Here is a 13,776-nt window from a genome sequence, read left to right as displayed (position 1 = left end):
CGGATAAACGACAGCCAAAGTCAGAAAAACAGCTCAATGCGAAAATTATCCAGTTAAGAGAAGACACACACAGCTATAAAACCTAAAATATCTAATTATCCAAACAAAACTCTAAGACTTAGAGCAAAACATAATCAAAAAGAATGTATTTAGCCAGAGCTAGAAGATGAATGCTCGATCTGTTTAGTGGCAAACAAGATCTAGGGATGGTTCTAGTGCATGGTGGGATAGTGATTTCAGCCACTAGCTGGAAGAGGGCCTCAAACTTGTAAATAAAGGCAGAGACAGATCCAAGGATCGTATCTGAACCCAATCTAATAAGAAAAAAGGCAAGATAGGACAACATCACATAAAATGTTTTCAGTTACTTCACACCACTTTTAAACTAATAGGAAAACAAGTGCTCCATTTTAAAACGTTACAGTCTCGTAGCAGTCATTTAAAACATAATTCTCCTCTGTCACTACCAGAAAGTTATAAAACAGCAACACAAATAAGAAAATGGAATTTTCCCCAAAAGGAAATTACCTGACCATCAAAGGAGTAGTACATGCCGACCATTGATCCTCAAAAGCATGAGAGAAGCAAACTCTTTGGCATCAGTACAGCTATGAAGAGCTTTGCACCCAAACTTGTCTTTTAGTCAGCTCAGCTTGAGCTGCTTAACAGTTTGGGAGCATGGAAGGTGCCCTGAAACTTTGAAAGCTGGCTGGCTGTTCTATCCTTGGCACAACATAACCCATATAGCTACGGCTACTGCAGCAGTGATCAATATGAATATCTATACACACACAGTCGCTTACATCATGCAGTCTAGTAATATGTGGGGGCCTTTGGAACAAAAATCTTGGTGGATGAGTTTCTTCATGCCATTGTAAGTGGCACATTCACCTCAATCTACCACAAAAGGACACGGCCAACAACAAAATGACACTAATACATGTGAAAGTAAGCAAATCTGCCATGCATTCCTAGTTATAACCCCACCTGTTACATACCTTTCACTGTATCTCCAACACGATTTACAGGAGCGAGGGCAATCTTCTTGCCCTTGAATTTCAGCTCCTTCAGAGTTGCTCTCTGAGGCTCAGCTGCTACAGAGGACAAATCATCATCATCTGCTCCTTCCATGATTCCTAGAAAGGCCTGCCGAGACACACGGGTTTGGAACTGCCTAAATCATAAAAGATAAGTGTAGTTATCAGCTGCAGGAGGTTTTAGAAGCAAAAACAAATGCTTATGAAATGACTTTAGCGTAGAGCACCAAGATTTCCAATAAGTGCTATCAAACATCAATAACGTCTTTAAGAGTGGAGCAATAAAACATGCACCTCTAAAGCGCTGACTTGTTTTTAAAAGACTGGGGTCAGTAACAGTCACACTTTTACCCAAATCCCTCCAATTATTTGAGAAACAAATTTCAAAAATGTCAGGTTTATTATGGCTACCAAATTATCTGAGCCATTTTGTAAGAATGTGGTGCTATAACTTGTTCATTTCTGTTGCCAGTTTAATAAATGTTGTGTGGTAATGAGCTATTTCATGGAGTGGAGAGATTAAACCCCTAACTACACTACAGGTGATCAGAGTTTAAATAGCATCTTGAGTGCCGGTGAAAGCTGTTGGGGAAGGAAGGGAGCGAGTAGTCACTGCCTTCTCTCCCATCCTGGGGAAGGGGATCTCTGGCTCACCATTTTGGTAACACTTTGTGCCTCTGCTAGATGTCACCAATGTGGCTCACCAGATTAGTGACATCTAGCTGGAGAACATGGTGTTTACTCCATGAAACCAGAATCTAGAGAGTCCATCTTGTCTTGTACAATCGCTTTGTGCACCAAGGGAAATCTTCAGAGGGCATCTATAGCAGAGCTTGGAAGAGCCACCACAGAAGAAGGGAATGCTCAGTCGGGGGGAGGGGGGGTAGATCACCTCCCTGGAACAGCAGGACTGGCCTGCTCCCTACCATCCAACTATCATCTCCAGAGGTTGAGCTCACTGGGGATTACTGAGCAGACATGAACTTAATGTACGAGGATGACTGCATGCTGCGAGTCGTTAAAGCCCTCCTCTGATATAAATACACTAGAAAAGGAGCTTACAATTTTCAATAGCTGATTAACAAAAATTGACTCAAATTCAATGCTAAAAAGTGAAACATTTTTGCATTTGGTAAGCAACTCCTAGCTCCAGTTCATGGTATATACAACACAAGCTTCCAAATGAGAAGGTACTGAGAGACATGAGTACTTGGGTCGATAGCTCTCTCATGTTTGACTATCACGTTGCAACAGTGCTTAGGAAATACTTAGCTCATAGTGAAAGGCATTTTTGCAAAATCTAAAGTAAGATATTCTTCTATTCAATGCTGCTGTATTCTTTACATATGGGTTGTATTCCACCAATCGACCCGACATCCAGCCTGTATACAAAAGCATAGAGCCACTGCCTGTACATGTGATGTCACAGGAAGGCACAGTGAACGTCAGCTATAAAAAAAAGATGTTCACACGTACAATCCTCAGAACTTTTTCCCCAGCATTTGGGAAGGTTGACTCGTACATTCGGCCTGCCGTTGAATACCACTGGTGTCCTCTTCCAGCTTCAGATAAATACCCCATAGGAGATTTAATACATTGTTACTGCATTTTGTTTTCGTTAATGTCATCCAGAAAGGGCAAGTGTAGGTGTGGAAAGCAAATTCCACATAAGGACAGTCGCAAGCTTTGCTTTTTTTGCTTAAGGCCTATAATCATGACCACCGGGCCTGCTCTATTCATCAGGTCTTTGTTTCTAAAACATTGTGTAGTCTGTCGGCCTTGAATCTCTATTTAGAAAATCAAAGACTCAAATGTCTGGCTAGGGACGTTGTGGAAGGTTCCGCAAGTGCTTCTGAGCCATCTGTTAAGAAGACAGTTAGCAAAGCTAAGTCCGAATCCTCTTATCTGCTCCTGTTCCCTCCGATGTATCCCTTGAGGTTGATGAAAATTAGAAGTTATGTACTCACCATAACGTTCCATCTGAGTAGGTGTATTCATTTGTCTGCAACCTGTGGGTTATGGATCCGATATCGGATCCGAACCGGCATGGTTTTCCAGCTATGGATCCAAGCTCTCAGCTCCTCCCCTCACCCATAATGCCCTGCTCTACCCTCATGACCTCAGATCGAGTTTGCCAAAGCAACAAAACCCTAAAAAGGGTAACATAGAATATGCAGGAAACTGAAAGGCCAGGGGGATAGGAGGGCGGGATGGTTGCAGACAAATGAATACACCTACTCAGATGGAACGTTATGGTGAGTACATAACTTCTAAATCTGAAGTAGGATATTCATTTGTCTGCAACCTGTGGGACAGAGTCCCCAGCTACCTGAATCTTGGGCGCCATCATGGAAGGATATTCCGAGCACCCTGAGCCAAAGGATGCTCTACCCCTAGATGCAAGATCCAACTTATAGTGGGAAATAAACGTATGAGAAGAAGCCCACGTGGCTGCTGCACAAATATCATCTAGAGGAATCCTAGCCTTGAAGGCTGCCGAGGTAGATACTGACCGGGTTGAATGGGCATGAACACTCTCCGGTGCGGGCCTTCCTGAAGCTTGATAAGCCAATAAAATGCACTGTGAAATCCAGCGGGACAGAGAAACTTTAGAGATTGGCTTGCCCAAATTGAATTTTGCAAAGGAAATAAACAGCTGGTCGGATTGCCTATGACCAGCTGTCCTGTTCAGATAAAATCTAAGTTGCCTGTGAACATCTAGTGAATGTAGCTTATATTCACCTTTGTTTTCATATTTAGGAAGAAAACAGGGAGGTTAATGGATTGATTGATGTTTGCTTCAGAAGCGATTTTAGGAAGAAAGGACGGGTTGGTCCTGAGGGAGACACGGTCCGGATGAAATACCAAGTAAGGAGGTTTAGCTGATAATGCTTGAAGTTCAGAAACTCTCTTGGCTGATGTAATGCCTACCAAAAGGCTGTCTTGTAGGACAAGAATTTGAGATCCACCGTAGCCGCTGGCTCGAAAGGAGGGGCGGTCAAGGCCTGTAGGACCAGAGAAAGGTCCCAAGGAGGAACTGTTTGTTTTATAGGGGGCCTGAGAAGAAAAGTACCTTTAAGAAAAACTTTACACAATTTGGCTGACATAAGAGGATTAGAGTCATGGCCAATGTGATAGTGAGAAATTGCCGCCAGTTGTACTTTGACTGTGGAACTGCTGGCACCATCGTTAAAGAGCGTGGTTAGAAAGTCAAGCACTAAAGGAAGAGGAACCGTGAAGGGATTCAGGCCTTGCCGCTCCGCCCACAAAGAGAAACGTTTCCACTTGCTTCGTAAACCTTTCTAGTCGATGGTTTATGAGCTGCCACCATAATTGCCTTAACCGGTGATCAATTACCGGGAGTCCTTATCAAGAGTGGAACTGGAGCACCCAAGCGGTCAGCTTCAGGTTGTCCAGATTCGGAGGAGGAATGCAGGATGGATGGGATATCAGATCCGGGATGGGATCTAGAATCCAAGGAGGATTCACCGAGTGAGACCTTAGGAAGGGGAACCAGATCTGTCGAGGCCAGAATGGAGCAATGAGAATCATTCTGCAACCCACCCGAGAAGCTTTCTGAAGAACTTGGAGCATCAGAGGCAAGGGTGGATAGGCATACAGAAGACCGGGTGGCCAAGCATGCACCAGAGCTGCCTCTTGGGGTACCTCCGGGAGGAGGTATTAGAGCGAAAAACTGTCGCACTTGGTGTTTGAGGGAGAAGCAAAAGATCGCATGAAGGGGTTCCCCACCGTGCGAATATGCGTTCGCTACTTGACAATTGAGAGACCACTCGTAAGGGGTCAGAATGGTGCGACTGAGCTTGTCCGCTAGGATGTTGGACCGACCCGGAATGTGCGTTGCTATTAGAAAGCGATTGGTGGAGATTGCCCATTCCCAAACTCTCATGGCCTCTCGACAAAGTGGGTAAGACCTTGTTCCCCCTTGCTTGTTGATGTACCAGACAACAGACATGTTGTCCGATTGAATCGCAATTGTTCCCAAGGGAAGAAAGTCCTGAAGTGCTAGCAACGCTAAGAGCACTGCTCTCATCTCTAGAACATTGATATGCAGTAAGGTCTCTGAATCGTTCCACGTGCCTTGGACGGTCCGCCCAAAGTGCCCCCACCCGAGGCGGAGGCGTCCGTGGTCACCGTGGCGAGAGGGGAGAAGCACAAAATGGGCGGCCTTTGTGGAGATCCGGGAGTGGAGCCACCACAAGAGGGACCGCTTGCAAGCCTTGCTGATCGCTATGAGATGATGCATGGGAGAGCAAGGTATGATCTCTGTACTAAGAGCGTCCACTGTAGAATGCGCATATTGAGCCTTGCAAGAGGAAGAAGTGCTATAGCCGATGCCATGGACCCTAGAGCCCTCAGGACCAACTCCGCTGGAACAGAACTTGAACGGAGAATGGCCCGCACCTGGAGCTGCAGATTTAGAACTCTGTCCGCAGTGAGGAAGGCTCAGAACTCCTTGTGTCTAGCCTGGCCCCTATAAAATCTAAGAGCTGTGTGGGCCAGGTTGGATTTCTTTGTATTTATTGTGATGCCCAGAAAGGGAGCAAGATGGAGAAAGGAGTCTCGGCCAATAGAAGTAGATGCCTTGTTGGGGCGGTAAGAAGCCAGTCGTCCAGGTAGGGAAAGACCTGCACCCCTGAAGCCTCAGGTGGGCCGCTACCACTGCTAATACTTTGGTGAACACCCTGGGGCTGTGGTGAGACCAAAGGGAAGGACCCGAACTGGTAGTGACTGGCTCCCAGCCGAAGCGGAGAAACCTCCTGGAGCGCCTGTCCATCAGGATGTGGTAGTACGCGTCCTTGAGGTCTATCGAGCACATCCAGTGATTTTCTCCCAGAAGGGGAGAATAGATTGCAGAGTGACCATTCGAATTTTTCTTTGGGGACTGCCAGATTCAAGAGAGAGAGGTCTAGGATTGGTCTTAGTTCCCCGCCTTTTTGGCACTAAAAAGAATCTGGAGTAGAACCCTGATCCGATCTGGTCTGGGGAACGGGCTGGATGGCTCTTTTCTTTAGCAGATGGCCAATTTCTGCCAAAGCGGCCTCCCGCTGACCGGGTGGGACGTCTGGGAGGGACTTCAACTTTGGAAGGTGAAGGAAAGGAATGCGATATCCCCTGGATATGATTTGGAGAACCCAGCGGTCCGATGTTATGGACTCCCATGCCGCTAGGTGCCCCGAACGCCCCCGACTGCCTCCAGAGTAGAGCAGTCGGGCAACCCTCAGGGTTGCTGCGGGCCGTTCAGAGAAAGGTTCCCTGGACCGAAGTTTCTGGGAGCCCCTCTGCCTCTAGGGCGGCGTCCTCCCTGTCCTCCTCTGCCACGGAAGGACTGGTTGTCCGGAGCAGGTTGGGACTGCTGCGACTTCCGGAACCACATCTTCTTCTGACCCTTTGGTTCCTAGAATAGGGCCCCGGGGGTGCAGAGAAGGGGATTCCGACGGCAGAGAGCGTCTTCCCGCCCTTTTCGCTCTGGGACAGCGTCTCGCGAACGGTCTTGCCAAACAGAGCAGAACCATCAAAGGGGCGTTCGCAAACGACGCTTTGAAGGGCTCAGAAAAATCGCAGTGACGGAGCCAGGCCTGACGCCTAGTGACCAGTCCTGTCCCGCAGCTCTAGCGGCGCCTTCTGATGCATGGGTGAGTAGCCGCATAGAAGTATTTGTAACTGACCTAAGAGTGGCCATACGGGTGGAGTGCAGAACTCTGTCCTCCTCCGAAATGGACTCAGGGGGGGATGCAGCGTATTCCTTAATAAGATCTCGCTGCATCCTAATGACATGTGCCAAATAGTTCAGCGCCTTACCGAGAAGGTCGCGAACTGAACATCCGCTTCCCCAAGCAGTCCATCATCCGAGACTCCTTGCTCGGTGGGTGGACTGAGGACTCCCCTGAGCCAGTTCCCTCTTTGTTGCCGCCGCCGTCAACATGGCATCTACCGGAGGCCCCTTACTCCAATGGGCCCGGTCGGATGGCGTACTAAGGATCCTATCCGGTCTTTTGGGAATTGGCTCCACGGTGTCCGGTTCCTTCCACGCCCTGGTGGTAATAAGGTCCACCAGGGGTCGGCAGGGGACACCCAAGAGGTAGACGGGCCCGCTTCAAATGCCTCCAAGAACACGGACTCGTCCGAGGAAGACTTGGGGCAGACCACCCCTTATACGGAGCATTTCCATGATGTCTCCAAAGGAGACATCCTCGGGGTGACCGTGGGGAGCCTTCCCTTCCTCCAAGTCCGTGTCTTCTGTGAGAGACTCGGGAGTCAATGTGCCTCCTTTTGCACGTATGCTTGCGAGGGACCTCCTCTGGGGGCTGTCAGAGGAGTCCTCGCATCAGCAATTTGCTCCATAGGAGCAACTTGGGGCACAGAAACGGGCTGTCCCAGGGCCAGATGGTGGAAGCCTGGCCCAGTGCAGAGGGAGCGGACGGAGCCGAACAAGTGCCGGGGTCCGGAGACCCTCAACAGAACCCTCTCCACTACATCAAAAGCCGGGGAGCCGACCTCGACCAAAGGATCCGACAATCGGCTCCCCTCGGATCCGAGAGTGGACCGAGCCGGCGCCGCGCCGGATCCGGCGACAGTACGCTCCGACACAGACGGCGCCGAAGGAGCACTGATCCCCGGATCCGGCTCGGATCCAGGCTCCGAGGTCGGGTCCGACGCACTCGAGGGCAGGGTCGGATCCGGTACCAAGTACTATCGGCGCCGACCCACCCCGCCCGGCTGCTCGGCTCCAGCTGCTCCGAACCCGGATAGCGGGTCGGAGAAGGAGCAATAGGCTTAAAAGGGTGTTGAGCTCCCCGAGGGGGAGGCAAGAGCACTCCCATCTGCATCTGGGCCTGGATGAACCTTCTCATCATCCGTCCAGATCAGCATCAGAAAGGCTATGAGTAGATCTCGACGAGGCTACCGAGGTAGGCCTGGAGTGCCTCCTCGATAGCCTCGACGGAGATCGGGTCTCCTCCTCCTCAGGACCCGGTGAAAAGCACACAGGGGACCGGAGCCGAGAAGGAGGAGACCGAACGACACGGAGCCGGGGAGAAGCCGCTTGGCTGGCGGGCCGAAACAGAGGTCTCGGCCCGCCAGGTGCTTCTCCTCCGGTCCTTTACTAGCATCCCTCTCCTCTCCAGAAGCGGGAGGTTGAGTCCCAGGAGCAGGAGGGGTGCCACAGGGGAACAACCGTAGCCACAGCTGTTCCCGAGAGCGGAGGCCGGAGCCGAGTCTGGCGGTAAATGACCCGCCAAGACAAGCTTGGACCTCCGCTCCCTCAGTGCCCTGGGGTTGAACCCTGCACAAATGGAACAACCAGATGTGAGGTGTTCAACCCCGAGACACTTAACACACCGAGTGTGGCCATCAGCCGGTGAGAGCTTATGGCCACACTCGGAGCATTTGGAGAAAATAGATTTAGGCTGATCAGCCATAATCTATAAAGCTACTAAAAGCTACTAAAAGTAACTTAAAACAAAAAGACACACAGGCCCAACAGACACACTCTACGCAACAGCGAGGGGAGGGAAAAAAATTACTTAATTTAACTCAAATTAAAACTATCAGAAAGGGAAACCTAAACTTTCACACAGAATTACACAAAAAACTTAAAATTTTCTGTTTTAACAGGTAATAAATCACCACTTAGCTGAGAGCTATGAATGCAAATCCAGTCACCAGCGCGGCAAACGAGATCTGAGGTCATGAGGGTAGAGCAGGGCATTATGGGTGAGGGGAGGAGCTGAGAGCTTGGATCCATAGCTGGAAAACCATGCCGGTTCGGATCCGATATCGGATCCATAACCCACAGGTTGCAGACAAATGAATATCCTACTTCAGATCTCAGCTGTGCGACCGGAGGTAGGGTCTGCTCCCACAGCATGTACAGGCATGGAAGCACTCAGGAGTGGAGATCCTAACACGTCTGAGGCTATGCAGACATCCTGTTTGGACAACTTGGGGGAACTGTGGCTCGTTACTGCAGAAGACTCTGGGACTGTTCCAGCTCCTTTATCTAGGGAGGTGTCGGAGGTTAAGCCCCATTGTCCACCATTTCTCCCCAAAGGGAAAAAAATGTTAAGAAGCAAAAAACTAAGCATGCTCTGTTACTCCTACCAGTACGCCAGATTGGTTAAGACTCTGATGGCTCCGAGGTCTCCAGCTTCTCCTATAGCTAGCCCGGCCTTCTCCTCAATCCCAATGCTACAGTCAGGGTCGCAGGAGCCTTATTCAGGGCAGTCTGTGGAATTCCAAATTCATGACACTGATTCTGAGGAATCTTCCTCAGATGAAGACTTCTTAGCATATTCCATCCAGATCCCATCTCCCCTGGAATGCACTTCCCCAGATGTAGAGTAATGGGTATAACTCTCCCACTGAAGAGCTTTCCTTTGGGGAAAACATTAATAAAATGAGGGAATTCTTTAAGTGGAATTCATCTGAAATCTCAGAAGAACAAAAAAGATTATGAGCTACTCCAGCTAGATGCCCCTGCTCCTTTAGCAGTTCCATCAGTCCTGCCAGGTTTCTTAGATGCCTCTAAGGCAGCTTCCAAGACCCCAGACTCACAGTCCCCTGCTCCTAAAAGATCTGATCACTTCTAAAACGTCCCTGAGGATTGTAAGTTTATTTTTAAATGCCCCTCAGCTGACCTATCTGTGGCTTCCATTACTTCTGATAAAGCTTCAAGGCTATCTCCCTCAACTAAACTTCTTCCTTCTGATATAGAAAGTAACATTTTGGAAAGACTGGGTAAGAAAGTCTACACCTCTTCCACTTTATCAGGGCTCTAAATCATCACACACACGTCTAGGTATGCTTTGGCCTTGCTCATTCAGGCTACCCAGGCTCATTCCCCATTACCTGAATCACAGTATAAATCGTTGGCTCTTTCACTTTTAACAGCCACCTCCCAGGTAGCAGTTGTGATGCAGTTGTAGCCTTTTCCCGAGCAGCAGCTTCTGCTTCTGTCTCAGAAGGCATTCTTGGTTACGTCTCCAGGCATTCCCTGATGACAAAGACAAAATTGCTTGATGCTCCCCTGGATAATTCCTCCCTCTTTGGCAAAGTTGCTGGAGAGGTATTTAAATCACTGCCGGAAAAAGGTAAGGAGCTACAGGATTTGAAACACTTGCATGTTTCTCCAGTCCAAATAGTCAGGAAACCTGCTTGCTCCTCCACATCTACTTTTTCTGGAGTTAGGCCTTGTAAGCCTTCTAAGAGACACCCACAGATTAAAGCGGTTACTCCTGCTGCTCCTGTTCCTTCTCAGCAGCTCTTTCAATCCAGACACAGTCCTCTGTGATGCTCTGCCTCCTCTCCCAAGCCACACCCCCCTTGTCTCTTCACCTCTCTCTTTCCCTTTCTGCTTGGATGGAAATCCCTCAGGACTCCTGTGTGTTTTCAATTCTCCAAAGCAGGTATTTTATGACTCTCCCTTCGTTTCAGGGAATACCTCAAATCCCCCACCCCCAGACAACTACATCTGTTTCCCTCTATTCTTACTCAACTTTCTCATCAAGGCACCATCCAGTCTGTCCCTCCAGACCAACTGGGGAGAGGATTCTACTCCAGGATGTTTCTAGTCCAAGGAAAGAAGGTCCTTGGAGGCTTATATTAGATCTTTCCCTACTAAACACTTTCCTGGTGGTGCCTTCTTTCAGGATGCTATGCCTACCCACAATCCTTCCCCTGGTCCCTCCTCAAGCTTTCTTAGCTTCCCTGGTTCTCAAGGATGCATACTTGCATATCCCTATTAATCCTCCCCTTCAGAACGTTTTTGCATTTCTCAGTGGGTTCTTTGCACCATCAATTTACTGCCTTGCCCTTTGGCCTTTCCACAGCTCCAAGGGTATTCACAAGTGCCGGGCCCCAGCTATCACCTGTTTGAAGCTAAAAGGCCTACAAGTCTACCCACACTTGGATGATCTGCATTTTTTGGCCAATAGTCCAGATATGCTAACCCAGCATCTGAACATAGCCATTCCTTTTCTGCAGAGTCTAGGCTTTTCAATAAATAAAATTTCAAAAAATCATCACTTCTACCAAGTCAAGGCCTCATTTTCCTTGGGTGCAGGTTCCGCACAGACTTGATGATGGTTTTTCTTCCTGTAGAGAAAGTAACTTCTCACGGCCTTCTTGGAGGCTCTTCTGCCTCTTCCTTCCATCATGGTCAGGGAGTTTCTGAGGATGCTGGGGTTCATGGCCTCTACTATCCCCATGCTGCCTTTTGCAAGGGTACACTCAAGAAAGATCCAGTGGTTTCTAAAGACAGTCTGGTCCCAGTATCCTCACCCATTACATGCCTTGATTCCCCTGCTTCACTGTCTGAGAGTTACATTGGTGGATACACAACAACTCAGTCAGAATCCTGGCCTACCTCTTCAGATCTCAACCAGTTCAACAACTTTTCACAGATGCCTCAGACTTGGGTTGGGGTGCAACCTTTGCTTCCAGAAAAGTTCAGGGTCTTTGGATCCCTTCTCAAAGGAAGAAACATATCAACATCAAAGAAATGAGAGTCTACTTCTAGTTCTACAGACCTTCTACACACCATTTCAACCAGGACCTCTCAAGATCCTCACAGACAATACCACAGTCCTTTGGTATATAAACAAGCAAGGGGCACAAAATCCTACTTTCACTACTGCCAAGCCATCAAGGATTGGGAATTGGATAAAGTCACTCTGCATGCTATCTACCTTTCCTCGGCTCAGAACTCAGTGGCAGACACATTAAGCACATGTACGACAGTCTCACGAGTGGATGCTTCACAGGGATGTGTTCCTGGATCAAGTTCACAGGTGGGGTACTCTAGACCAGGCCAGAAAACCTTACATTTTCAAGTGGAAAAGATTTTCCATTTGGTGCCAAAAAAGAAAAGGATCCTTTGCTGCGGGCATTCCCTTAGTACTTTCTTACCTGTCAGAGTTGCTCAACAGTTGTCTTTCCTGTTCTTCAGTTAAAGTCCATTGCTCTGCCTTGTCTGCCTGTTTGCTTTTAACTCCACCTTTAGCTTTCAGGTAAGAAGTTAAGCTATTTCTAAAAGGTGTCCTACATTTAAGACCTCCCAGGAAACCAGTTCCTCCTCCTCCTCAGGATCATAACTACGTGCTAGAAAGGCTTACTCAGGCCCCTTTTGAGCCAGGAGCTTCTGCTTCTCTAAAGTTCTGCACATGGAAAACTGTGCTTCTAGTAGCCTTAATCTCTGCTAGAAGCGTCTCCGAGATTCCGGCATTGATGGCTTCCCCCTTTTCCTAGTTTTTCATAGGGACAGAGTATCCTTGAGAAAGTACAGTTGTGTACACTTACCATAAATGTAGATGTTCGAGTGTATTCACTGTTGCAGTCATCACCTGTGGGTTATCCCTGCTGTGGTAGCCCTCGGCCAGCTCGAACACCAAAGTCAACGTTTTTCTGCATCGGCTGCTGTCACTTGCTGCCTGACATTAGGTCACCAGTGCTATAAAGGAAGGCAGCCAATGCCATTACATCAGTTTTTCTTGCCCTAACCAGTCAGAGGCCCAGGTAAATATGGTAAAGTGGTCCCAGTGGCTAAAAGCCACAGTTAGAAACTTATGTCTCTTATGTCTCCCAAAAGAAAGAAGATATAAGGGAGGAGGAGTGTGGGAAACCAGGACTGCAACAGTGAATGCACTCAAACATTTACATTTATGTTAAGTGTACACAACTGTACTATGTTCTTCATGTTTCACAGTTGTAGTCATCACCTGTGGGAGGATTCCCAAAGCTGAGAAGAGGGGTAGTGGGATTAGTAAGAGACCTAGGAATGGGTCAACATGCTCTGCAGAACTGCAGAGGCAAACCCTGCCCTAGCCTTAGAAAATAGAGGTAGGTGGTAATGCTTGGTAAAGGTATGGACAGAAGTCCAGGTAGCAGCTTCCAGGATGTCTCTGGTAGGAACCCCTCTGAGGAATGCTGTGTAAAGTACAGTTGTGTACACTTACCATAAATTTAGATGTTAGAGTGTATTCACTGTTGCAGTCATCACACTTGGGTTATCTGCCTGCAGGTAGCCCTCAGCTGGCCCGAATACCAGAGTCTTGGGATTTCTGCGTTGGATGCAGTCGCCTCTTCCATGACGTCAGGGGTACAAAACATGCAGCCGACGCCATTACATCGTTTTTTCTTGCCCCAGATGTCAGGAGCCCACAAAATACAAAGCAATTACATGGTGTGGAACACTACCAGTAAAAAGTAAATACTATAGTCATAATATATGGCCAAAATGAGAATAGGTAGAAAGTCTAGAAAAGTCAGGGGGGCTGGAGGGAGGGTAACCAGGACTGCAACAGTGAATACACTCGAACATCTACATTTATGGTAAGTGTACATAACCGTACTATGTTCTTCGTGTTTCACTGTTGCAGTCATCACACTTGGGTTGATTCCCAAAGTTGAGGTAGGGTGGAGGCAGTCAAGAAGCATTAGGGCTGACTAGCAGGCCTTGTAAGACTGTTGTGGCAAATCCAGCTCTGGATTTAGAAAGGACAGCTAAGTGGTAATGCTTGGTGAAGGTGTGAAGGTGTGTAGAGAACTCCAGGTTGCAGCTTCCAGGATGTCCCTGGTAGGGACTCCCCTGAGAAATGCTGTATAAGTGGAGGTAGCCCTAGTGGAATGAGTTCTGATCCCCTATGGAGTATGTTTTCCATGGTGTTTGTAGCAGAAATGGATGCAGTGCACTATCCATTTGGAAATGGTTTGCTTTGAATTG

General features: G+C 48.2%; 1 protein-coding gene across 1 annotated transcript in view; it reads right to left on the bottom strand.

Moving 5' to 3' along the window:
* The window catches only part of BUB1B (BUB1 mitotic checkpoint serine/threonine kinase B), a 1,687,592-nt gene that overhangs the window by 1,333,915 nt on the left and 339,901 nt on the right, over positions 1-13,776 (bottom strand). Inside the window, exon 6 of the mRNA XM_044074144.1 lies at positions 999-1,174. Coding sequence (XP_043930079.1) covers positions 999-1,174 — 176 coding nt within the window. The remainder of the gene's footprint in view (positions 1-998; positions 1,175-13,776) is intronic.

This window comes from Protopterus annectens, chromosome 6.part0, assembly GCF_019279795.1.
Source record: "Protopterus annectens isolate FY-2018-M chromosome 6.part0, PAN1.0, whole genome shotgun sequence".
Lineage (NCBI taxonomy): Eukaryota > Metazoa > Chordata > Ceratodontiformes > Protopteridae > Protopterus > Protopterus annectens.
The sequence above is the reverse complement of the archived record's forward strand: the minus strand, read 5'-3'. Positions and strand labels throughout refer to the sequence as shown.